At 39.8% G+C, this 25,801-nt stretch overlaps 1 protein-coding gene across 1 annotated transcript in view; it reads left to right on the forward strand.

Annotated features, from left to right (window-relative positions):
- Nucleotides 1-25,801, forward strand: part of HECW2 (HECT, C2 and WW domain containing E3 ubiquitin protein ligase 2) — a 356,874-nt gene that overhangs the window by 284,644 nt on the left and 46,429 nt on the right. Inside the window, exons 19-20 of the mRNA XM_006862016.1 lie at nucleotides 15,826-15,946; nucleotides 17,526-17,639. Coding sequence (XP_006862078.1) covers nucleotides 15,826-15,946; nucleotides 17,526-17,639 — 235 coding nt within the window. The remainder of the gene's footprint in view (nucleotides 1-15,825; nucleotides 15,947-17,525; nucleotides 17,640-25,801) is intronic.

Consider the following 25,801-nt stretch of genomic DNA (forward strand, 5'->3'; position numbering starts at 1 on the left):
GCTTGAATTTTTTCTTCAGTTTCCCCAGCTTGAGAAATGCTGAGAGTGTTCTTCCTTTTTGGTTTTCTGATTCCAGATTTTTGCACATTTTGTTATAATATTTAACTCTATCTTCTCGAGCTGATTTTTGAAATTTTCTGTTCAGCTCTTGGACCTCCTCATTTCTTCCATCTGCTTTGGCAACCCTATGAGACAGAGTAAAACAGCCCCATAGAATTCCCAAGGCTATAAAGTTTTACAGAAGAAGACTGTCACAAATTTCTCCTATGGAGCTGCTGGTGGATTCAAACCACCGATCCTTTGGTTAGCAGTCCAGTGTTTTCACTGCTGTGCCAGCAGGGCTCACTTGACAGACGAAACAACTACATTATGTAAGCGCAAACTCTTTTTAAAAGAGATAATATGAATGATGGAATAGATGAATGAATGATAGCAAATGCAGTAAGTAGCAAGGTTGTGTATGATGTTGACAGACCATCAGCTGTATTTATCTTTATTGTAGGTGATGCATTGTTCACATTTTAACAGCTATTGGACCTTAATGCCATTTCAACAAAAATCCAAACTCCATAGGTGTCACATACTAAAGTATGTTCTTTGATATTGAATGTGTGTTTTCACATACTGCTATGACAATAAAGCTGCAGCCTAATTGAATACCGCAAACAGGAAAAGGCCGATTAATAAGCTCATTTAACTCAGATTTATTGAGCATCCAACTATGATCCAAACAGTGAATTAGAACCTGGTGCAACAAAGATGAATAATACAGGCCCTGCCTTTGAAGGACTCATGGTAAAAGAGTGCAGGCAAGTGAGTCAACAGATGACTTGGTAACGCTCTGTGGTTAGTCCTGTAATGAAGATCTGTGTGGGAACACAGATGTGGGAACAGTGATTTCCTTAGAGTTGAGGGCAAGGTATGTAGGGAAAAGAAAAGACAACAGGTATGAAGTGGGGCTGTGGGGGATGATACTAGGAACCTACCGGGAAGACCAAAGGAAGGAAGGCATTCCAGACAAAGGGACAGCATGAGTTAAGCCACAGAAGCATAAAAGTATTTTATAACAAATTCATAGGTACAAGAGAAGGAAGTTCTCAAAACCTAGGCTAGGACCAGTGGTCACTGAGGCCTTTTTTTGTTGCCCATGTGGAACCTTTGGAGTTTTATAGCCAGAGGAATACCAATAATAGGTCTGTTGTGCAGATTACTGTGGTGATGGTGGTGGCAGTGTCACTAAGTCCTACCAAGGTAGTTCTGAGTCATAGTGACCCTCTCTATATAGAGTTTCTCAGGAACAGCTGGTGGCTTTGAACTGTCTTTCAGTTAGCAGTCCAGTAAGCAGGATTGCTCAGAGTCTGAGAGACTAGAGTGAGAGAAAACAGTTGGGAGGCTATTGTATCAACACCAGGGATGTGAAGGGCTGGATGAGGCAGTGACAGCGGTGATTGAGACAAGGGAATGAATTCAAGGTATGTGTTGAATGAAGTCATCAAGTCTTCTCATGCAGGTAGGATGTAAGGCAGAAGAAGAGGGAGGAGTCAAGTCAGACTGAGGAAATCACCTCCACCTAGACAACCAAGCAGATCTTGTTCTTGTGAAGTGCCGTCAAGTCGATTCTGACCCACAGCGACCCTGTATAGGGATTAGAGTACCGCTGTTCACCAAGAAAGGAAAAATAGTAGTCTAGAGAGGAGAGATCAGATGCATTTATTTTCTGGCTTATTTTATTGAGGAATATTTATATTACCTAACTGAAAACAAAAACAAAGACAATTGGAATAGACAGTCTGTCATGGCCTTCAGAATAAATGGGCAACTAGGAATATAGCTGTGCTGGTGGCCTTTAAAGTCCAGAGTGAAGATCAGAAGAACCAGAAGAGACAAGTCAGTGAAATAAAGAGAAAACAAAGGATAGTGACTTGGATAACCTCAGTATTTAAGGGATCAGTTGAGGTAGAGGAGCAAGTGAAGGAGACAACTGATGTTGGAGGGGAGTTAGGCAAGTCTTTGCAAGGAGCTGGATTTTGAAGAAGAGGAGGTAGTTGTTAATGGGATCAAATGTTCAAAAGTTAAGGAAGGATGCAGGATGAAAAGAGGAGGCTTTTAGATTTGAAAATGATGAAGTTACATACAGCTTTTGCCCAAGCAGTTTCCATGAAGCTATAGATCATAAACTGAATTGTGACCAGTTAAAGAATGATACAAGACATAAAGCCCAAACTAGGAATATAGAATACTCCTCTTGAAGTATCGAGGTAAAAACAAAGCACAATGGGGCAGTAGTTAGAAGGGCAAGCAGAGTTAAGGAAGGGATTTTAGGATGGACAAGTTGAGCATGTGTGTATAGAGGTCAGATAATCCTCAGGGGAAGGAAAGTGATTTATCGAATAGGACAAAGATCAACGGACACCAGAGTGCAAGTCGGAGGAACATGGGGCACTGGAGTCAAAAGCATATCTCGAGTTTGGAACATAGTGAGGAAACTTACTTGGAATAATATATGATGCAAGGAACTAAGTGCATGAGGCTACAGGTAAATTTTACAGGCGTAGGGAAGGACATTTATGAAATTCATAGCTGGCTTCAGTCATTTACCAACTGTGAGACTGGGCAATCCACCTCCCTAACTGAACTGGATTTTTGTTTTCCCATAGGGTAGACACCATAGTAATCACTTCCCATGGTTATTTTAAGGAGAGCACACAATCTTGTGCCTGGCACACATGAGGGGGCTTCAGAGAGTCTGTGGAAAAATAGAATTGAAAGATAATGGAATTTTTCCATAAACTTTTTGAAGCCCTGTTGTAACAAGCATCCAATAAAAGCATTAATTTATCCCTTTTTCTTTCTTTCTGGAAATTTGATTCCCTGAAGTATGTATGAGGAAGCTTCAAAAATGGAAAAATTCCATTACCTTTTAATTCCATTTTCCATGAACTCTTTGAAGCCCATCCTATATACTTGACATTTAAACACAACATTTAAACCATGAATAATTGGAATATATGAATCTAATTCTCCTGGATATGCAGAACTGTCTGCCTAGATATGAATCATTCTGAATGGTCTATATGTTAGTAAGAAGCTATGCTGAAGTTTAAAATGCATTGCCCTTTACCTAACGCAGTATGGTTAAAGAAATAAAGCTGTGTTCAGCGTGGCTTGTGCCACTCAGCTCTTCTTTCCAGGCCTCGTCTGTGGCCCCATACTTCCTGAGACAAAGTCAGATCCCCAGACTCTGCCCCTTGGATTCAATGCCTTTGAGACTGGCTGACATGTCTCTTCTGTATGAACATTCTCAGTGGTGACTAGCTCACTGCTTCTTCATTTAGCACCACAAATGCATGTGAGTAATCCATGGTGGTCATAAAATACATTCTGGAAATTTAGATTTAAGGATAAACATTTTCCAAAGGCATGTATAACCCAAATATGTCTAAATTGCTAGCAGTGTTTGTTGTGGTTTTAATTTTCAGGAAGAATTATCTGCATATTTTGACCTACTCTGTTTCGGTGGGCTTGGTTTGGTCTTGAAATTGGGATACACTGCCTGTTCTCAGTTGAAGCAGCTATAACTAATTCCATATTATCCAAAGGCAGGACTAACTAACCTCACTCGTCCTGTGGAAAAGCTCCTCAGTTTCTCTGGGTAAAGTAGCCTCTCCTTTCACCTATCTACCTCAAGTTTTTGTGAAAACATTTCACACTGATTTTTTAGTGTTCTGCTTCTCCTTCTCATGTCTAGAACTGCACCATTTTTTAGTGATGTTGATACTGACTCATAATGACATTAAGCAAAGCAGAAGGAAACACTGTCCAGTCCTGTTCCAACCTCATAATCGTTACTAAGCTTGAGCCCATTGCTGCTATAACTGTGCCAATCCACCTTACTGGGGGTCTTCCTCTTTTTTGCTCACCCTCCGCTTTACCAAGCATGATGTCCTTCTCCAGGGACTGGTCCCTTCTGGTAACATGTCCAAAGTATGAAAGAGAAAGTCTGGCCATCCTGGCTTCTAAGGAGCATTCTGATTGTACTACTTCCAACACAGATTTGTTTTTTTCTTTTGGTATGAGAATACTATTGGGACATTATGACAAATTTTAATGGTCTTCTTCCTGAACTCCTAGGAGCCTGGTAAGCTTTCCACTCTTTTCTTTATTCCAAGCACATTTGCATGTCTTTTTCAGTACAGAGAGCAAGGGGGACTTTGGAAACTTTGACTCACTGCTTTTTGCAGCTGTTTAGCAGAGTGCTCACCTAAAATGTGTCAAAATTTTGGAATGTGAAGGTTTGTTTTTTTAGGGTCATTATAATGTCAACCCTGACCTCAGCTATGCCAGAAGGAAAAGATCTTTTTGAACTCCAGATGCTTCATCATGCCAAATAAGGGACCCAGTAGTTTATTTAAGAATATTTGGTAGGAGCACATTTCTAGGAATTTAAATGCCGTAACACTTAATTTATCTAATATTGTTGGAGAGGCACTCACTTATGTGAATTTTCCAGGTAACTGGAGCTATGACTTTTCAAGTACCAGAAAATGTTTGTTTATCCCACCATTTGCTGAAACCCTTTAAAAAAATCCATGATATTTTCCCTACTTTTCTATGCGCAGTATATTAAGGATTGGCAGGGTTAGTTTGGAGCACTGTGATGTTGTTGTTTGAGTAAAGCTGGACTACTTGGAAGTTAGACCAGCACCAGGTCACACAGAACAGATGTCAAGCAGATTCACATAGCACTGAAGAGCCGTGTGGGCCAAGTTGTCTTGAGGGAATAGGATGTGAGAGGAAATCATTTCTTCCATGTAGGGTGACATGCTAAGGTTCCTTTAATCCTGTCTCTTCTTTCCCCCAACATCTGAGCATCTTTGCAACCGCTCATCTCATCACCTGCTCTTTTCAAAAGCATTCTCTCTCGTTCTTTCTTCTTTCCCCCACCATTCTCTTAGTCCCTACAGTAACTGTACACCTGTTTTTGTAAAGAGCGTTCTCTGCAGGACCCAAATAGAACAAATGAAGGAGGGACCCTGAGCTGATGGGTCTGGGGGAATTGTGATGCCAGAGACTCAAGGAGAGTTGCAGATTCTGCCCTTGCCACCACATGGAGGTGGGTTATGAGGTGGTGTGCCCTACCCCAGTGCTGTCAGAAGATGATCTCGTTGACATGCTCTTCAGCTGTCCCTTCTTAAAAGGTTGCTTTGGATTTTCCAAGGTCTGAGAATTCAAATTTTCAAGCTTTTCTTTTGCATTGTTGTTTGCTTATTGTTTGTTTGTTTCTGGTAAATGGCATGTGAAGGAGAGCATCAGCAAGTGTAAACCAGTGACCACTACTCGGAGGGAATAGGCAGCAATGCAGGCTCTTCAGTAGTGCTTCTGTTCTGTGCATTCTACTTTAGATGGCTTTAGGGGTTTAGGTTATTTTTGTTGGTGGTGGTGGTGTTTTAAATTCCAGTGTTCAGCTATGTTCCAGAAGTTGGAGTCTACCAGAAATTATTGTATTGCTCAAGGATTTGTTCTCATTGATTAACAAGAAATATATTTTTAAAAAATACAAAATAAAAAGTCAGACAGTTTGTGAGCCCTCCCAATACAGAGGCCTAGAGCAGTCCTTGATCATCAGGCCAGTTCTGATCCTATCCACTGTGGTGCACAAGTCATTGACTCAATCTGGGTTCTGCACACTCAGAATCTAGAGACCCAAGATTTTTCTCATGTCACCTGAAGTATTTTATCATATAAAATTCCTTAGTTTGTATGTAATTATGCTCTTTTGTAATAGTAGATTAATCTATCCCTTTATATAAATTGCCTTGAGTACCCATCCTAGTATGGCACTGTGGGTTAATGCTCTGGATTGCAAGGTCGGTTTGAATTGCAGGGTCAGTGGTTCAAGCTTACCAGCTGCTTCTCGGAAACCCTATATAGGGTCGCTATGGGACAGAACTGATTTGATAGCACTTAACAACAACATCAAGCGATAATAAGGAGTCCCTGGCTGGTGCAGTCAGTTGCACAAAAGGTTGAAGGTTCAAGTCCAACCAGGGGTATCTCAGAAGAAAGACTAGGCAATCTGCTTTAAAAAAAAAAAGTCATTGAAAGCCCCATGAAGCATATTTCTACTCCCACACACAGGGTGTCACCATGAGTTATAACTGACTCAACAATGAAGGAAAAAGCGCTGATACTAATATCTTTTACTGATTTTTTTTTTTTTCTGCAAATAAATTGATCTAATGGTGATTGTCTTAGTTGGTCCTTCATTTGGTCAATTACACTGATCTTTTTGGAGCTGGCATCCTTTTTAAGACCAGGTTGTTGTTGTTACTGTTGTTAAGTGTCGTTCAGTTGGTTCCAATTTCTGGCAACCATTTTTAAGGTTTTGGAGGTTGTAAATCGTTGCAAGAGCAGAAAGCCTCTTCTTTCTCCATCAGAACAGCTGGTGGGCTCAAACCACTGACCTTGTGGCTAGTAGTCTGTTGATTATCCTACAGAGCCACAGTACTCTCTTTTAAGACCACAGTGACCATAAAATTATTTTTTATGAAGTATTATATCCTAGAACTTTACTTTCAGCTATGGGTCCTATATAATCCTATTAGTTCAATCTTTCAAGAACAGTTTTAGTAGAAGCAATATTCCTGCCCTGGAATTTCTTGGCAGTTGTACCTGACTTGCAGTAAGAATTTGACAAAGGCCAACAGGATAATTTGCTGTAATTTTTAAACCATGAAGTAATGTATAAATGATTTTTTTCTCATAATGGAACTATTAGCAAAATAATTTTTGCACTTAGCGATTTTTGTCTCCAACATTGAAACACTTTCTGTAGAGTATAAATGGAATATGAGCTAATTTTTATCAAGTGTCTAAGCTAATATTGATGGAATTCATTATGGCATTTTCCACATCCTTTTAAGCATCTCAAATTATTCAGCAATAATATATTTGTTGTTTTTTTTAAAGTAATCAACTCAAAGAATCATATTCTTTTGACTTCTGAAAGGATTTTCATTCAGTCCTTTTTTCTTTTTTCTCTTCCCTCTCAGTAATTGAGCTCCTATCATTTTGGCTGCTTTTTGGGTTGCCTGGGCTTACTGGCCTGCAGTTTTTTAGACTTGAGCAGGACATCCTCTCACCTCGTGGACATGAACTGTGCTGTGCTGTCCCTCAACCACCAAGGAGAACAGCCTGCTTCATGGAGATTGTTATTGTTGCTGTTAAGTGCCTTCGAGTTGGCTTCAACTCACAGTGACCCTACATAGGGTTTCTGAAGAGCGGCTGGTGAATTTGAACAACTGACTTTGCTGTTCAAACCGACCTTGTGGTCCAGTGCATTCATTACCCCACAGTGCCACACCAGGACGCCAGTCTCATGGAGATTACGTCCCTTCATATTGCAATGCCTTTCAAACATATAGGAAGTGTTCATTTTCTCTTTGCCCCTGGATGCTGCCCAGGTGTTTCATTGGTGACCTTTGACCTTTCTCTAGAGGACCTTTGACCACTAGAATCATCTGTAGAACTTTAGAAAACACTTATACCTTCCACCCTAGCTACGATGTAAGATGTAACAGGTGTTGGGTGTGGCCTGAACATTGTTGTTTTTAAACACTTCCTAAGTGATTCGGTGGGGCACTGATGGCTCAGTAGAGAATTCTTATCTTACCTGCAGGGAGCTGACTTCATTTATCAAACTGCTACTGTGTCAGCACAGGCCTGTGTGTTGCCACGATGCTGAACAGGTTTCAGTGGATCTTCCAAACTGAGACAATCTAGGAAAAAAGGCCTGGGAATCTAGTTTCGAAAACCAGCCTGTGAAAACTCTATGCTTCTCTACCTTGAGACCAGAAAAATTAGATGGTACCCAATTACCACTACTAAACGTTCAGATGAGGAACACAATAAATGAATCTTGATAAAAAGGGAGGAAGTGTGGAACAGAACTTTGAATTATTAAAGAACCAAATTTCCTGGATTTGTTGAGACTGGAGAATCCCTAAGACTATGGCCTGAGTTGCTTTTCAAACTTTGAATTGAAGCTCTATTTTAAGATTACTTTTAAACTAAGTTACAGTGTAGCACACAGAGTAGCACTTTTCACCCTTGATTTGTACTTTTGTTTTTTTAAAAAGTAAAATCAAAGGGTCAACACCTATTATAGAACAGAGATGAGAAGGTTGGGGGGGCAGGAAGTTTAAGGAAATGGCAGTGAAACACCTAGATTAGGAGATAAAGACACAATGTGAAGAATGTAACTAATGTTATTGATAGTATGTCTAGAAACTGGAACAGGGGTGGATTTATGTACAGTAAATGTACATGGTGTATGTTTCACCAAACACAAAATCAAATATTTGTAAAAAGAATAAGAAAGAGAACCATGTGAATAACAGTATGAATCACACCGATCATAGACCATTTCAGTGTTCCTGGGGTTACCATGAGTCAAGGGCCAACTCAACAACACAGCAAGTGATTCTGATGTGCAGTCAAGTTTAAGAACTACTGTCTAGAAGTCTCTTCTACACCCAAAGCTTTTAAAGTAATGATTATGTATCTTATTTTAACATTGACCAGCACTTTTGGGTACAAGATTCATAACTATACAAACAGATCTCTGCACAGATAGTTGATCAATAGCCAGTAATGTAAAAACCACTCCTGAATTCCTAACACATTTTCCCATGTCTTTATTATTGCTGTTGTCAAGTGCCGCCGAGTCAGTTCCGACCCATAGCGACCCTGTACAGGGTTTCCGAGGCTGTAAATCTTTACGGGAGCAGAAAGCCTCATTTTTTCTCACGGAGCGGCTGGTAGTTTTGAACTGCTGACCTTAAGGTTCACAGGCCAATTCGTAACCACTGCGCTACCAGAGCTCCTTATGTCTTTATGAGTCACCTCTATTTCAGGTAATAACAATATCAGCTAATGCTTATAATGACACTTCTTATGTGACAGGCCGTGCACTAAGTACCACGCACACACTAACTCACTAATTCTGCAGGTGTGACCCTGGTCTCTCACCTGAACTCTAGGGCTGTATTATCATGTGTCTGTAGAGCAGTTGCCCACCTGACCAGCTATCACCTCCACATCATTATATATAAAACTTCTCATGCCCCACCCATCAGATTATTTCCCACTCTGTGTTTTAGCATCAGATAGACATGGCGCAAATCCCAAATCTGTTTACAGCCATACGACTTGGACAGGAAAAGATATCCCAAATCTGTTCACAGCCATACGACTTGGACAGGAAACTGCCTCTTCAGTTTCCTTAGTGCAGAGTGATGATGATTGAAATAATATTAAATATCTGCTTCTTAGAATTGCATGAGAACCTCCCAAAATCCTATATGCAAATTGCACTCTCCTTGACACTTAACAAGCACTTTAAAGAGATAATTATTGTCATTGTTTTTAAGACAACAAAACGCTGTTTATCATCAGAGATCTCCATTCCTCTTCCTTACTGATGCAGTCCATGGCCAACTCTTATTTCACACTGTGTCTCTGAGTCACCCTCTCATACTCTAGACTAGTTTGTCATCCCCTCAGGTCTAGATAGTTACAACAACTTGAAGCTACATCTCCTCCCTCCAGCCTCCTTTCATTACCCCATCCTTCATCAGTTCAACACGTTCTATGTAAGTAATTTCCTAAATGCAACACTTTTATGTTAGTCCCTTGCTCAAGAGCCTTTAAGTGCTTCTCATTGCCCACTGCATTATCCCTAGACTCCTCAGTGATGTTTTTCATTCTTACAATTTGACTCCAAGCTCTCTGACCAGTCTTATTTCCCATTTAGTCCATAGCAGTCCCCTTCCACTGTAGGTGTGCTGGTCTCCTCAGTGTTTTCAGAGAACATATGGAGTGCTCATCCCACTTCTTGGGAGTCCCTTCCCCAGGGCTCACTCTTTCCCCACATAGATAATATGGAACGTAGAGAATTCACAGAGTGCCCTTTTACAAGCTCTGGTTCAATAAAGTCTTCTTAAGATCTCTTCTCTGTTGATCTCTACTTAAACTTACTTTTATGTAACATGTATCTCAGATACAAGTACCTAGGGGGCCAGGTAGTGACTGTGGCAAGTAGACAGCATGTGCCCATCTGGAGCAGCCAGCTATTGCTCTGGCCCCAGGAAAATGCAGGTTGGTTGTTGCCAGATTTCCCAAACAATTTTCAAGAGAAAAGTTTGGATTAGTTTTTACTTGAAATTTTCTATAGCAATTAATTTTAAATATTTTGAAAAAAATTCTGAGAGTAAATAAAATAGATCTATAGGGACAATGTCTTCAGTCTGAAATTGATCACACATTCAATCAAGGTGTATTGATTATTACTGGTGGTTGCAATGCAAAAGTTGGAAACAAAAAAGAAAGATCAATAGTTGGTACATATGATTTTGGTGATAAAAAATGATGTTGGAGATTGCATGATAGAATTTTGCAAACCAATGACTTATTCATTGTGAATACCTTTTAAAAAAACATAAAAGATGATTATATATATGAAGTTCATCACATGGAACACACAGAAGTCAAATTGACTACATCTGTGGGAAGAGACAGTGGAAAAGCTTCATATTATCAGCCCAACAAGCCTAGGGACAGACTGTGGGACAGACCAATAATTCCTCATATGCAAGTTCAAGCTGAAGCTGAGGAAGATTAAAACAAGTTCATGAGAGGCAAATTATGACCCTGAACATATCCCACCTGAATTTAGAAATCATCTCAAGAACATATTTGATGCATTAGACATTAATAACAGAAGGGTTGTGGGATGGCATCAAGAACATCATACAGGTCATTAAGAAGACAGGACTAAAGAAAAGACCAAAATAGATGTCAGAAGAGACTCTGAAACTTGTTGTCCAGCATGCAGATATTAAAGCAAATGGAAGACATGAGGAGATAAAAAAGCTAAATAGAAAAGTTTCAAGGGCCGCTCAAGAAGACAAAGGCAAATATGGGTTGTACCTCAATGTAAAGAAAACAAAAATCCTTACCACTGGATCAATATGTAACACAAGAGAAATGGAGAAAAGATTGAAGTTGTGAAAGACTTCCTTTTGCTTGGATCCATCATCAACACTAATGGAAGCAACAGTAAAGAAATCAAATGACATATTGCATTAGGCAAATCTGCACAAGACCTCTTTCAAGTGTTCAAGAGCAAAAATATCAGCTTGAGGAGTAAAGAGTGCCTAACTCAAACCATGATATTTTCAGTAAAAGTGAGAGTTGGACAGTGAAAAAGAAAGTCGAAGAATTGATGCAAATATTTAAGTTATGGTGCTGGAGAAGAATATTGAAAGGTACCATAGACTGTCAGAAGAACAAATAAATCTATTTTGGAATAAGTACAACCAGAATGCTCCTTAAAAGCCAAGATGACCATATTTCATCTCAATTGTGAGGATGATGCAGAATTGGTCAATGTTTTGTTCTGTTGTGCATAGGGTTGCTATAAGTCACAACCGACTTGATGACACTTAACAAGTTGTTAAATGCTGTTGAATCAATCTCACCTCATAGTGACCCTGTATTGGGTTTCCAAGGAGTGGCTGGTGACCTTGTGGTTCAAACCAACCTTGTGGTCCAGTGTCACACTAACAACAACATAGGACTAGATATAACCAATGGGCTGAGAGTTTACCTCCTCTGCTTTATAATTTGTATGACCTAATTTAGGACTTAACAATTTTCTCATTGTTTGGTAGGTTTTATTTCTGTCATCCTAACCAAGATATCAACTTCAGGGTTATTTCACCTTATTTATTTAGGCCTCTGTGGCTGAGCTTAATACAGTATGTTGCTATTGTTATTAAGCACTGTTGAGTGGGTTCAGACTCATAGCAACCCAATATAGGGTTTCTGGGGTTGTAAATCGCTGCAGGAACAGAGAGCCTCATCTTTCTCCTGCAGAGTGACTGGTGGGCTCAAACCACTGACCTTGTGATACACAGCCCAGTGCTTATCCTACAGAGTCACCGTGCTCCCAATACAGTATTAGCAACCAATAAGAATGACTTTTTACATGTATTTACAACAAGGACAAGACTGCCTATGTACAAATACCTCATGGAATTTAGTTCTTAGGCTTTTTTTTTTAAGGGGTTTGTCTTTCATGGGACATCCCAGTTAATTGTCCTAATAACATGTTTAGTGTTTCTGCCCTACCTCTTAATTCTTTACTTAGTACCTGAGTCTTAAAAGCTTGCATGCAGCCATCCAAGGCACAATAGTTGTTCTCTATTCACCTGAACAACAGAGAAAGAAGGTGAGTCAGTAATAGGGGGAGGATACGGAGGTATGGCTAATTGCCTCCAGGACCAGTTGCCTCCTTTGTCATGAAACCATAAGCACTAGATAGTTCCCGCCTGTCATTACTGAATATTTTGGTCAAAGATTCCATAGAAGAATCCTTTGGAAATGCAAAATAGAATTTCAGATTCTCATAAACTGTAGTCTTTCTGGGGTCATGGAAGGTAGATATGATTACCCTAAAATAATCTTTAACCCTTTAATCAAAAATATCCCCTAAAGTCGTCTTAAAACACAGCAATAGTTTTGCTTATCTAGTAAGAGATCTGTCATGAGCATTGTGTTTTTTAAAGAATTATCTGTGTGGGACCAAATTGACAACAGCAACTCTACAGTTTAGATGTAAGCCTTAGGAGGCAGTGAGTATATGTTTAGGAGTAACAACTCAGACAACAACAATGAGACTGGTCATACAAGTTGGAGAATAGAATCAATGTCATGGCGTTGTACATTTAGAAACAATTAAATCTGTGAATGGTTTACTGTGTCTTCAATGACAACAACCAAATAAAATTTAGAAAAAAATAATTTGGTAGATTCATTTGTTCAAAAAAATAGTTAATGAGCTTATTGTTTTTGTTAAGTGCCATTGAGTCGCTTCTGACCATAGCAACCCTGTATAGGGTTTCCAAGGAGCAGCTGGTAAGCTTGAACCACCAACTTTGCAGTTCAAATGGCTTTGCAGTCTGGCGTATTAACCCACAGCGCCATACCAGGACTCCCTTAATGAGCTTTGTTGTTGTCAGGTGCCATCAAGTCGGAACCGACTCATAGCGACCCCATGCACAGCAGAACGAAACAATGCTCGATCCTGGGCCAACCTCACCACCGCTGCCACCCCCGAGTCCATCAATGATGCCACCTGGCCAATCCATCTCGTTGGAGGTCTTCCTCTTTTTCTCTGACCCTCCACCCTACCCAGCATGACATCCTTCTCCAACGATTGTTTCCTCCGGACTACATGTCCAAAGTAGGAGAGACGAAGCTTAGCCATCCTGGCCTCCAAGGAGCACTCTGGCTGCACTTCTTCCAAAACAGATCTATTGGTTCTTTTGGCAGTCCATGGCACCCTCAGTATTCTCCTCCAACACCACAACTCAAAGGCATCAATTCTTCTACGATCCTCTTTATTCACTGTCCAGCTTTCGCATCCATATGAGGCTATTGAAAACACAATGGCCTGGGTCAGGCGCACCCTAGTCCTCAAGCTGACATCTCTGCTCTTCAATACTTTAAAAAGTTCCTGTGCAGCAGATTTGCCCAGTGCAATACGTCGTCTGATCTCTTGACTGCTACTTCCGCGAGTGTTGATAGTTGATCCAAGAAGAATGAAGTCCTTGACAACTTCAATCCTTTCTCCATTGATAAGAATGTTGTTTATTGGTCCAGTGGTGAGGATTTTTGTTTTCTTGACATTGAGATGCAATCCATATCGAAGGCTGTGCTCTTTAATCTTCATAAGTAAATGTTTCAAGTCCTCTTCACTTTCAGCGATCAAGGTTGTATCATCTGCATATCGCAGGTTGTTAATGAGTCTTCCTCCAATCCTGATGCCACGTTTTTCTTCATAGAACCCAGCTTCTCGTATTATTTGCTCAGCATACAGGTTGAATAAGTATGGTGAAAGAATACAACCCTGTCTCACACCTTTCCCAATTTTAAAACTTTCAGTGTTCCCATGTTCTGTTCGAACAACTGCTTCTTGGTCTAGGTACAGATTTCTTAGAAGTACAATTAAGTGTTCTGGAATACTCATACTTCTCAGTGTTGTCCATAGCTTGTCATGATCCACACAATCGAAAGCCTTTGCGTAGTCAATAAAGCACAGGTAAACATCCTTCTGATATTCTCTGCTTTCAGCCAAGATCCATCGGACATCAGCAATGATATCTCTCGTTCCACGGCCTCTTCTGAATCCAGCTTGAACCTCTGGAAGTTCTCTGTCAATGTATGACTGCAGCCGTTTCTGTATTACCTTGAGCAAAACTTTGCTTGCTTGAGATATCAAAGAGATTGTCCGATGATTTCCGCATTCCGTTGGGTCACCTCTCTTTGGAATGGGCACAAACATTGATCTCTTCCAATCAGTCGGCCACACAGTTGTCTTCCAAATTTCCTGGCAGAGATGAGTGAGTGCCTCCTGTGCTGCCTCACTTTCCTGAAAGATTTCAATTTTTATTCCATCAATTCCTGGTGCCTTGTTCTTTGCCACTTCTTTCAATGCACTTTGGACTTCCTCTCTGAGTATCATTGGCTCTTGTTCATATGGTATCTCTTGAAATGGTTGAACATTAACCATTTCCTTTTGGTACAATGACTCTGTGTATTCCTTCCATCTTTTCTTGATGCATTCTGCATCATTCAATAATTTGCCCAGTGAATCTTTTAATAGCGAAAGTCGAGGCTTGAATTTTTTCTTCAGTTACCCCAGCTTGAGAAATACTGACCGTGTTCTTCCCTTTTGGTTTTCTAACTCTAAATCTTTGCATACTATGTATAATGCATAAACTTTTATAATTTTTATTTTCTGGTTTCTTTCATCATATTGGGAAATATTTAGTGGAAATAGTGTCATAAGTCTGAGTCGAATTCCTGTATGCATCCTCAGCTTTGTGTCCGGCCTTGTGGGGTCATCACCCTGTGACACAAAGCTGGGTTTTTCTATGGAAAAAGGAACAGACCTGGTTGCTTTTACATTTATTAATGCCTGTTGTTGTTGTTAGTACCTCGGAATCAGTTTGACTCACAGTGATCCTATATGGGATTCCCAAGGCTTTTTAAATCATTTGTGGGAGCGGAATAACGTATAAGACATCTTTAGATAATCTGCCCCTGATCATAGTACTTGGCACATACTAAGCATGCAATAAATGTTAATATTACTTCCCCTTTGCCCAATTGCAATAATGACTGAATTCTGGTTTTATGCCAAGATTATTTGGTATATGAATGAAATATGCTGTATGAAATGTATGTAATTATGTGTCCAAGTTCATCTTTGTTATAATGCATAGTAAAAGACGTTTTTGTAGTGAAGAATTTAGAGTAATTGAAAGATACTCACTACCTTTTCTTAATGCACCACATACTTTCACATTCCACTTTCTGTCTAGTGCCATGATATCATCACAGCAGCAAGTAAACATATTCCACCCTGAAGGATTAGCTGTAGACATGAGTAATACTGGTTGACTCATATTAGTTTGACCTGAAAAGGGGAACATATTTGACTAAAATATGGGCATCATTAAAACTATTCAAACAGGATTGTTATTCTCAACCAAAATGCCACAAAGAAGACATCTGTTAAAACCTGGCTAATAGATTGTTATATCCTTCAACTTGGGGAGGTAGAATGTACAGAAACTAAACTGCCTCCTGTTACTTGTCAACTATAGTCTTATACACAGTAATACTTTTTCCTATGATGTCATGGACCAAAGAACATGATACAAATCCAGACTTTCCTCTTTTTGTGGTCTGCTGTAGGTACTCAGCGTGCTAACGCCCGGGCTCCAGCACCTTACAAGCGAGATTTTGAAGCCAAACTACGGAACTTCTACAGGAAATTAGAGACTAAGGGATATGGACAAGGCCCAGGAAAACTAAAGTAAGCCAAAGTGACATAAACCACATGACTTATAAAGAATGAGACTTGGTTGGGAATTTAGGAAATTGATTTGTGATTTGGCGTGCCAATTACTTTGGATTTGTGAATTACAGGATCATATAAAGTACAGTTCTGGAATTAAGTGTGATTATGGTAAATTTAATTGTAAAGCAAAACAGTAAAGAAACTAACTACTTCTTTTCATGTAAAAGTAAAGGCAAAAGAGAAAGCTGATTTTCTTTTTCTCTTGAAACACACCTCTTGTTGGCACTAAATATATATTTGTTAGCCTGTAGGCTGTCACAGCATCGTGTCCTACGTTGCATTTCACTGTCTCCTGGGCTGGCCCGAACATAGGAATCATGGTCAACTCTGGTTTGTTCTGTGAAACAAACTTCACTTGTCTGAAAGAAAGTCTCAGGAACATTTTTTCTTGTCTTTTTACCCACTTCCCTTTAAATGGGGAAACTGAAACATAATTACACTGGCCTAAAATTATTTCTATATCCTTCTCACCCCAATTGCCCCCTCATCCCCAGCTCCACTCCTGCACGCAGAGTGCAGATGAGCCGAGTATGGAGGATCACCCTAGCATCCTGACCATGAACCTCGGTGCCTGTGATAAGGTCAAAGGCCAGCCCAACAGCCTCACAGGTGACTGACTGCCCCACATGGCAGGGTTTGCTGCATTTAGTTCACAGGTTCCACTTGCATTCTATAAAACCTATCAACCTGCCTCAAGCACGTTGTACTGTGAGGGTTACCTTTCTTGTGACTTCATTTATGAAGGTCTTGATGAACAAGTTTCCTGTGTTCAGTCTCCCTGTTACCTGCTTTTCCATTATCAATTGCATTAAGGGCAAATTAATAACTGCTCAAGGATGGCTTTAATTGTATCCATCAAAAGTGGTTCCATTGGCTGTAAGCATCATTCACTTATATCTGTCACTTAGGGAATCTCTAGAGTCATTAAATCTAAAAATTAAACACAATTGTAAACTCCTGTGTTTTGCAGGATACTTTGTTTGTGGCTTGGGTTGTTTGCCCTTCTTGGTCTCACAGGCATCTCTCTAGGCCCTCAGTAATTTAATTCTCTGTTTAGGTGCATGCAGCCTTACAACATGACCTCATAGGGCTGTTCTCATTTTACTAAACAAAAGTTGTGTGTGTTGTTTTATTAGTATTTTCCTACAGGGTAACATGATTTGACCATTCAGAATGGACTCTTGAGTTGTTACTACAGATTATAAGTGGGGATACTCTTAATTATTCTCTTATGTAACTTTTGCTAAATGCTGTTATAAGTTAAACACAGTGTGTGCTTTACAAAAGGCAGCAATGATATTAAGGAAGGCCACTGCTCACCTATTTAATTATGTCATTGTTGTTAAGTGCCGTCAAGTTGGTTCTGACCATAGCGACCCTGTATAAGATTTCTGAGGAGCAGCTTATGAGCTTGAATCACCAACCTTGTAGTTCAAACGACTTTGCAGTCCAGCGCCTTAACCCACAGTGCCACACCAGGACTGGAAATTAAATGGAATAACTTATGTTTTATAAATTGTCTCTTTGTGGACAGGTTAATCATCAGAAGAGATCACTTACTAGAAGATGCTTTTAATCAGATTATGGGCTACTCCAGAAAAGACCTGCAGAGAAATAAGCTATATGTCACATTTGTCGGGGAGGAAGGGTAAGTAGAACAGAGAAGTGGCCATAGAACCCAGGTTGTAGCAGCGGGGCCGGATGTTTCACCACACTGATGTGACTGCCGGAAACAACAAATCATTCTGGCTGGAGATGCTGTTCTCATACACTTCAACCTCTGAGCCTCTTTTTATGTATGTTTTCTACAGTTTATTTTGGTTTCTTAAATCATTTGACGTAGAAATTCTTTAGTAAAAACTTGTAGCTATAGATCATTTGGAGAGGCTGAGTTGGTTTCGTTTCTTCTCTCTCTTAAAGAGGAAAAGTGGGAATTTTAGGGGGAAAAGGGGGGAGCATTGCATTTTCATGACTGTTGTCTTGTAATCTGCACTGCAGGTTAAGTGGAACATCCTGCATCTGTTAAATCAACTCAGTTTCAGAATCATGAGTTAGAACCCTGTGGTTCCAGCAGGAATCCTGCAAAGCAGTGACTCCTGGACATTGGTTCTTATTTATCCACTCCCAGTTTTTCTCTTCCCTTGGGAAAGCAGCACACCCACCAAAATAACTACTTGCTGTAAACAAGCAACCCAGCCTTCGGTGACTCTTCTGTGAGTGTGCTCACATAGATAGGGGTTAGGAAATAAAGGCGTGAAGACGCCTACACAGTTGTCTGTCACAGCTCAACAGGCAGACAGTTGTTAGATATCACCTTAGATGATGGCAGCTCTCATCCTTCCCCTGCCTCTTCTCATTTCAGGTCTGGGTTTCCAGTCTCAGAACCTACTTTATAACCTTGCTACCTTTAGAATGAATTAAAAAATACCACTGAGTGTCTGAACTCAGGTTGTCTTCTCCTTGATTCTGTTGGTTCAAATCATTTTAAGGTTGGTCCTCTCCATCATGTATTATGCTAAGGAATAAAGTATATTAGATTATGGAATTACAGTATTAATATTCAACAGAATTGATGAAATGAAGTCTCCAAAAAATTAAAACAAGTGATGAAACTAGATACAAGCAGAGTGAGGATTTAAACTCAGTTCTTTTGTCTTTTACTGGTATTTTGGTCTAGCACGAGGACACTGTTGAGTATTCCTGAACTGTGGTCTATCTGGATATTTTCCCTAACGCTGCATCTTTTTATTATTCCAAATGGTGACTGATAGCCCTACTCTTGTCACATGTGCAGTTATAGATGCTTCCCCAATGACTAGATAAAAGACAGGTATTATATGGGAGCACATCACCAAATGCCATAGTTTGAACAGAGTCATGGCCAAGATTGGAGCCTTTCATTGCTAATATATAAAGATGGACTACCAGTTTTGTTAGTTGGCTTAAAGATGCAGGTTCACACACACAAAAATGAAGGCTGCTATTTTTAGTCTTGTCACAAGCATGACTGAGATTCCAAATATTTCCATACATAACCAATCTGATTTGGATAAGAACACTGTTTCTCCCCTATAAGTCCAGCTGCCTTCCTTCATTGTTGGACTATAGTTTGCTGAGATCTCAGAGATTTAAGGAAGTCTTTGGAAGCCACTGCACTTTTGCTTGACTGGAATTCATGCTTAGTCTCATGCTTGACCATTCCAAAATAGTCTCCCTGCAACCTGGAACTGGTGACATGGGTTCCCAAGAGCAGATCCAGGCTTCGTGGGACAGATGGCTCTGCATTTGATTGCCACTGAACTCCAAGTGCTTTCTGCTTCTATCACCTGTGTCCTTTCCATACCCTAGAAAGAAAACAGTAGAGAGCAGAACTTGAGGTATGATGTTAGTTACCACTAGACAATCTTGGAATTTGACCTTTCTGTATATGGTTTATTGAAGCAGGAATTAAGGAGTTATTTTAGTCTTTGCCATCTTCCTAAGTACTTAGACGCTATCATACTAAAATAAAAGATTCTAATATTTCTTGCTGCATTATAATAAAAACCCAAAATCAAAGCTAGTAGTGGGGTGGTACAAACAGTTAACTCACTCAGCTTCTAACCAAAAGGGTAGGGGGTACAGGTCTACTCAGAAGTGCCTTGGAAGAAAGACCTGGAGATCAGTGTCCCAGAAAAATCAACCATTGAAAACCCTGTGGAGCGTAGTTTTCCTCTGACATGGATCACCAGGAGTTTGAACTGACTTGACAATGACTAGTTAGTACTGGAGCAGAAAATACGCAAGATGCACCTGGAACACCTATATTGCCAGAAAACAAGAAAATGCTCAAAAACCCTACAATTAAGGGATTTTATCAAAGGACATGGGACCCAACTGAAGGAGTTCCCAGTGGTCAAAGCTGGAATCAATTGAACAACCAAATAAATGCAGTCGTATTGGAATAGAACTCAAACTATAACATAAATATTCATGAGTTCATACCAATATAAATAAATGATTGGATAAATAAATAAATGGGGGAGAGTAGACAAATCTATGCAGGAGATTTCCAGATAACTCCATAATCATGAGCTATGCGCAGTGACTTCAAGAGTACAATATAGGAAGGGAGGGAAACAGTGGAGAACCTGACAGGCACTTCCTCCTCACCCAGGTGATAGACCCAGGTACAGCTAGTGGTCTCTCCATGTGCAGAAGAAAGGAGAGTGATGAGAATTGAAGAGGCTTGGAATCAATTAGTCCACGAACTAATGGAACATGTGAACATCAGTCTCTTAGAGTCTGAGACCAGATGAACTAGGTGGTGCCTAGCTACCACTACCAACTGCTCTGAAAGGGATCCCATTAGAAAGTCCCAGATAGCGTGGGAGAAAATGGTCAACAAAAGTTATAATTATTTTCAAAAAGACCAGGCTTACTGGTCAGAAAGAGACTGGAGGAACCTGGGAACTTCAACATGTTCATGGAAATTTTCCTTTATCTTTTAATTCACCTTTTTCTATGAACTCTATGAAGTTCCTCATATTTACCTCCATCTACACTCAGGGATGAAGAAGCTCTGGCAGCGTAGTGGTTACGAATCAGGCTGCGAACCTTAAGGTCAGTGGTTCGAAACTACCAGCCGCTCCACGGGAGAAAGATGAGGCTTTCTACTCCCGTAAAGATTTACACCCTCGGAAACCCTGTACAGGGTCGCTATGGGTCGGAACTGACTCGACAGCACTTAACAACAACAACACTCAGGGACAATACAATAAAGGGACAATACAATAAAAATATATAGTATGTAAAATAAAATAGAATAAAGTCTGTATTGTTTTGTTTGTTAATGCCAATCGTATTTTTTGTGCCGGAACAATACTTTGTAATCCTTATTGATACCATCTCTCTGATTACATTACTACATGGACACAAGCCAGACCTATATTTCCACTAGATTGCTGTTAGCTGCTGACTCATGATTACCCAGTGTACAGAGAACGAAACCCTATCCCACCCTGTACCATCTTCACAACAGTTGCTAGGTTTGAGTGCATCGTGTCATTCCATCTCTTTAAGGATGACCCTTTATTTTGTCAACCATGATGTCCTTCTCCAGGGACTGATTCCTCCTGATAACATGTGCAAAGTACATGAGACAAAGTCTCGCCATCCTCACTTCTAAGGAGTATCATGGCTGTACTTCTTCCAAGACAGATGTGTTCGTTTTACTGGCAGTCTGTGGCATATTCAGTACTATTCAACAACACAATAATGAAAAGGCGTCAGTTCTCTGGTCTTCCTTATTCCTTGTCCACCATTCCCATGCATGTGAGGTGATTGAAAATGCCATGACTTGGGTCAGGAACACCTTAGTCTTCAGTCATGTGACATCTTTGCTTTTTAACACTTCAAAGAAGTGTTTTTCAGCAGATTTACCCAATGCATTATGTCATTTTATTTCTTAACTATTGCTTCCATGGGCATTGATTGTTGAGCTATGTAAAATGAAATCCTTAACAACTTTGATATTTTCTTCATTATCATGATGTTGCTTCATTATCAAGCTGTGAGACTTCAAAATTTTTTTATGTTGAGATGTTTATCCATACTGGCAATTGTAGTCTTTTATCTTTGTCAGTAAGTTTTCTTCACTTTCATCAGGCAAAGTTTTGGATAACGAGCTTTCCTTCAGTCCTGATGCCATGTTCTTTTTCATATCGTCCAGCTTCTCCAGTAAATTTGCTCAGTATACACATAGATTAAGTGCAGTAAAAGAATCTAACCTTGATGCACACCTTTCTTGATTTTAAACCATAAAGTATCCCTTTGTTTTGTTCAAACTACTGTCTCTTGATCTGTGGACAGGTTCAGCAGGAAGCACAATTAAGTGTTCCAGAATTTCCATAATTTGTTATGGTCCACGCAACCTTTGCTTAGTCAATTAAACACAAGTAAATATCTTTTTTTATTTTATTTTATGCTTTCAGTTAAGATACATCTGATGTAGGCAATGACACCCTCTTATTCCACACATGCTTCTGAATTACTTCTGAATTTCTGGCACTTCTCTGTCAATGTATTCCTGCAACCACTATTTAATTATCTTCAACAAACTTTTACATGTGTCTGATATTAATGATATTGTTCAGTATTTTCTGCATTCTGTTGGTTCATCTTTCTTTGGAATGGGCAAAAATATTAATCTCTTCAACTCAGTTAGACAGGAAATGGTCTTCAAGATTTCTTGGCATAGACGAGTGAGCATTTCCATTGTGGGCCACTCTTATCAGAATGCCTTTCAACCTGAGTAATTCAAGTTCCAACACTATCTTAGACAAAATTCTGCTGCTATTGATAAAGTTTCCACTGGTCAATCTTTTGTAGATGTGGATTATCAGGTCCTTCTTCCTAGTCTCCCTTAGTCTGGAAGCCCCACTGAAACCTGTCCACCATCGATGACCCTGCTGGATTTTTAAAATACAGGTAGCCCAGTTTGCAACATGACAGCAATATTCAGGCCACCCCAGTACACCACACTGGCAGGTGAGTGGTGATATACTAGATAACTTATGACATACAGAGAAGAAGGTTTCTTTTTAATAATTATGTACCTGCTTGTACTCTAAAAGGTATGAATTAGCAGATCCGTAGACTTATCTGTGCTTGAAGTGATTTCATTTCATAGGCCTGAGGCATGGTATGGATTATTGCTGAAATGGAAGAGTTGAATCTAGAGAAATGATGGGAAAAGTTTATAGTCTGAAATTTATAGGATGACTATAAGACATATAATGAAGCCCTGAATATTGTTATTGTTGTTGTTAGGTGCCATCGAGTTTGTGCCAACTCATAGTGACCTTATGCACAGCAGAATGAAACACTGCCCAATCCTGGGCCAACCTCACTATTATTGCCACGCTTGAGTCCATCAATGCTGCCACTTGGCCATTCCATCTCGCTGGGGGTCTTCCTCTTTTTCTCTAACCAAATATGATATCCTTACCAAATATGATATCCTTCTCCAGCAACTGGTCCCTCCTGACAATATGTCCGAAGTATGAGAGACGAAGTTTGGCCATCTTGGCCTCCAAGGAGCATTCTGGCAGCACTTTGTCCAAAACAGATCTGTTGGTTATGTGGGCATCCCATGGCACTTTCAATATTCTCCTCTAACACCATAACTCAAAAGCATCAATTCTTCTACAGTCTTCCTTATTCACTGTCCAGCTTTCGCATGCATATGATGTTATTGAAAACACCATGGATTGGGTCAGGCACACCTTAGTCCTTAAGCTGACATCTTTGCTCTTCAACACTTTAAAAAGGTCTTGTGTAGCAGATTTGCCTAATGCAATACGTCGTCTGATCTCTTGACTGCTGCTTCCACGAATGTTGATAGTTGATCTAAGAAGAATGAAGTCCTTGACAACTTCAATCTTTTCTCCATTGATAAGAATGTTGTTTATTGGTCCAATGGTGAGGATTTTTGTTTTCTTGACATTTAGATGCAATCCATACCGAAGACTGTGGTCTTAGATCTTCATCAGTAAATATTTTAAGTCCTCTTCACTTGTAGCAAGCAAGGTTGTATCATCTGCATATCACAGGTTGTTAATGAATCTTCCTCCAATCCTGATGCCATGTTTTTCTTCATATAACCTAGCTTCTCGGAATATTTGCTCAGCATACAGGTTGAATAAGTATGGTAAAAGAATTCAAGCCTGTCGTACACCTCTTAATTTTAAACCATCCAGTGTTCCCTTGTTCTGTTCGAATAACTGCCTCTTGGTCCAGGTACAGATCCCTCATGAGTTTAAGTGTTCCGGAATACTCAGACTTCACAATATTATCCATAGCTTGTCATGATCCACACAATCAAAAGCCTTTGCATAGTCAATAAAGCTAAACATCTTTCTGATATTCTCTTCTTTCAGCCAAGATCCATCGGACATCAGCAATGATATCCCTCGTTCCACAGCCTCTTCTGAATCTGGCTTGAACCTCTGGAAGTTCTCTGTCAATGTATGCTTGCAGCTGTTTCTGTATTACCATTAGTAAAACTTTCCTCGTATGGGGTGTCAAAGAGATTGTCCGATGATTTCTGCATTCCATTGGGTCACCTTTCTTTGGAATGGGCACAAATACAGATCTCTTCCAATCAGTCAGCCAGTTGTTTTCCAAATTTATTGGCAAAGATGAGTGAGTGCCTCCTGTGCTGCATCACTTTCTTGGAAGATTTCAGTTTTTATTCAATCAATTCCTGGTGCCTTGTTCTTTGCCAATTCTTTCAATGCACCTTGGATTTCTTCCTTCAGTATCATTGGCTCTTGATCATATGCTACCTCTTGAAACTGTTGAACATCAGCCATTTTATTTTGGTACGGTGACTGTGTATTCCTTCCATCTTCTTTTGATGCTTTCTGCATCATTCAACAATTTGCCCAGGGAATCTTTCAATAACGAAAGTCGAGGCTTGAATTTTTTCTTCAGTTCGCCCAGCTTGAGAAATGCTAAGCATGCTCTTTCTTTTTGGTTTTCTGACTCCAGATCTTTGCACAATTTGCTGTAATATTTGGCTTTATCTTCTTGAGCTGATCTTTGAAATTTTCTGTTCAGCTCTCGGAACTCCTCATTTCTTCCATTTGCTTTAGCATCTCTACACTGGAGAGCAAGTTTCAGTGTTCCTTCTGACATCCATTTTGAACTTTTCCTTCTTTCTTGTCTTCTCAATGACTTTTTGCTTTCTTTATGTATGATGTTCTTGATGTCATCCCACAATTCTTCTGGTCTTTCTTTGGTCTTTAGTGTTTAATGTGTCAAATCTGTTCTTCAAATGATCTCTAAATTCAGGTAGGATATATTCAAGGTCATATTTTGGCTCTCGTGGACTTGTTTTAATTTTCTTCAGCTTCAGTTTGAATTTGCATATGAGCAATTGATGATCTATTCCACAGTCTGCCCCGGCCTTGTTTTGATTGATGACTTTGAGCTTTTCTATCGCCTCTTTCCGCAGATGTAATCAATTTGATTTCTATGTATTCCATCTGTGAGGTACACATGTATAGTCATCTCTTCTGCTGTCAAAAGAAGGTATTTGAAATGAACAAATCTTTGATTTTGCAGAATTCTATCATATGATCTCCAGCATCATTTCTATCACCATGTCAAGGCCATGTTCTCCAACTACTGATCCTTCTTCTTTGCACCCAACCTTTGCATTCCATTCACTAGTAATCAACAATACATCTTGATTGCATGTTTGATCGGTTTCAGATTGAAGAAGTTGGTCAAATTCTTCGATTTCATCCTCACTGGCTTTAGTGGTTGGTGCGTAAATTTGAATAATAGTGATATTAACTGGTCGTCCCTGTAGGCACATGTATCCTATCACATACAACGTTGTACCTCATGACTGATCTGGATATGTTCTTTTTGACAATGAATGCAATACCATTTCTCTTCAATTTGTCAACCATGTGGTCAGATTCAAAATGGCCAATACCAGTCCATTTCAGCTCACTAACGCCTAAGATATCAATGTTTATGTGTTCCATTTCATTTTTGACAATTTCCAAGTTACATAGGTTTATACTTCATACACGCCATGTTCCGATTATAATTGGATATGTACAGCTGTTTCTCTTCATTTTGAGTTGTGCCCTATCAGCAAATGAAGGTCGTGTGGGCTTTACTCCCACGGGCTTTACTCCATTTGCATCATCAGGTCAACTCTACTTTGAGGAGGCAGCTCTTCCCCAGTCGCATTTTGAGTGCCTTCCAACCTGAGGGGCTCATTTTCTGGCACTATATCTGACAATGTTTCTC

The sequence above is a fragment of the Chrysochloris asiatica genome, unplaced genomic scaffold (assembly GCF_000296735.1).
Source record: "Chrysochloris asiatica unplaced genomic scaffold, ChrAsi1.0 scaffold00045, whole genome shotgun sequence".
NCBI classification, from domain to species: Eukaryota; Metazoa; Chordata; class Mammalia; order Afrosoricida; family Chrysochloridae; genus Chrysochloris; species Chrysochloris asiatica.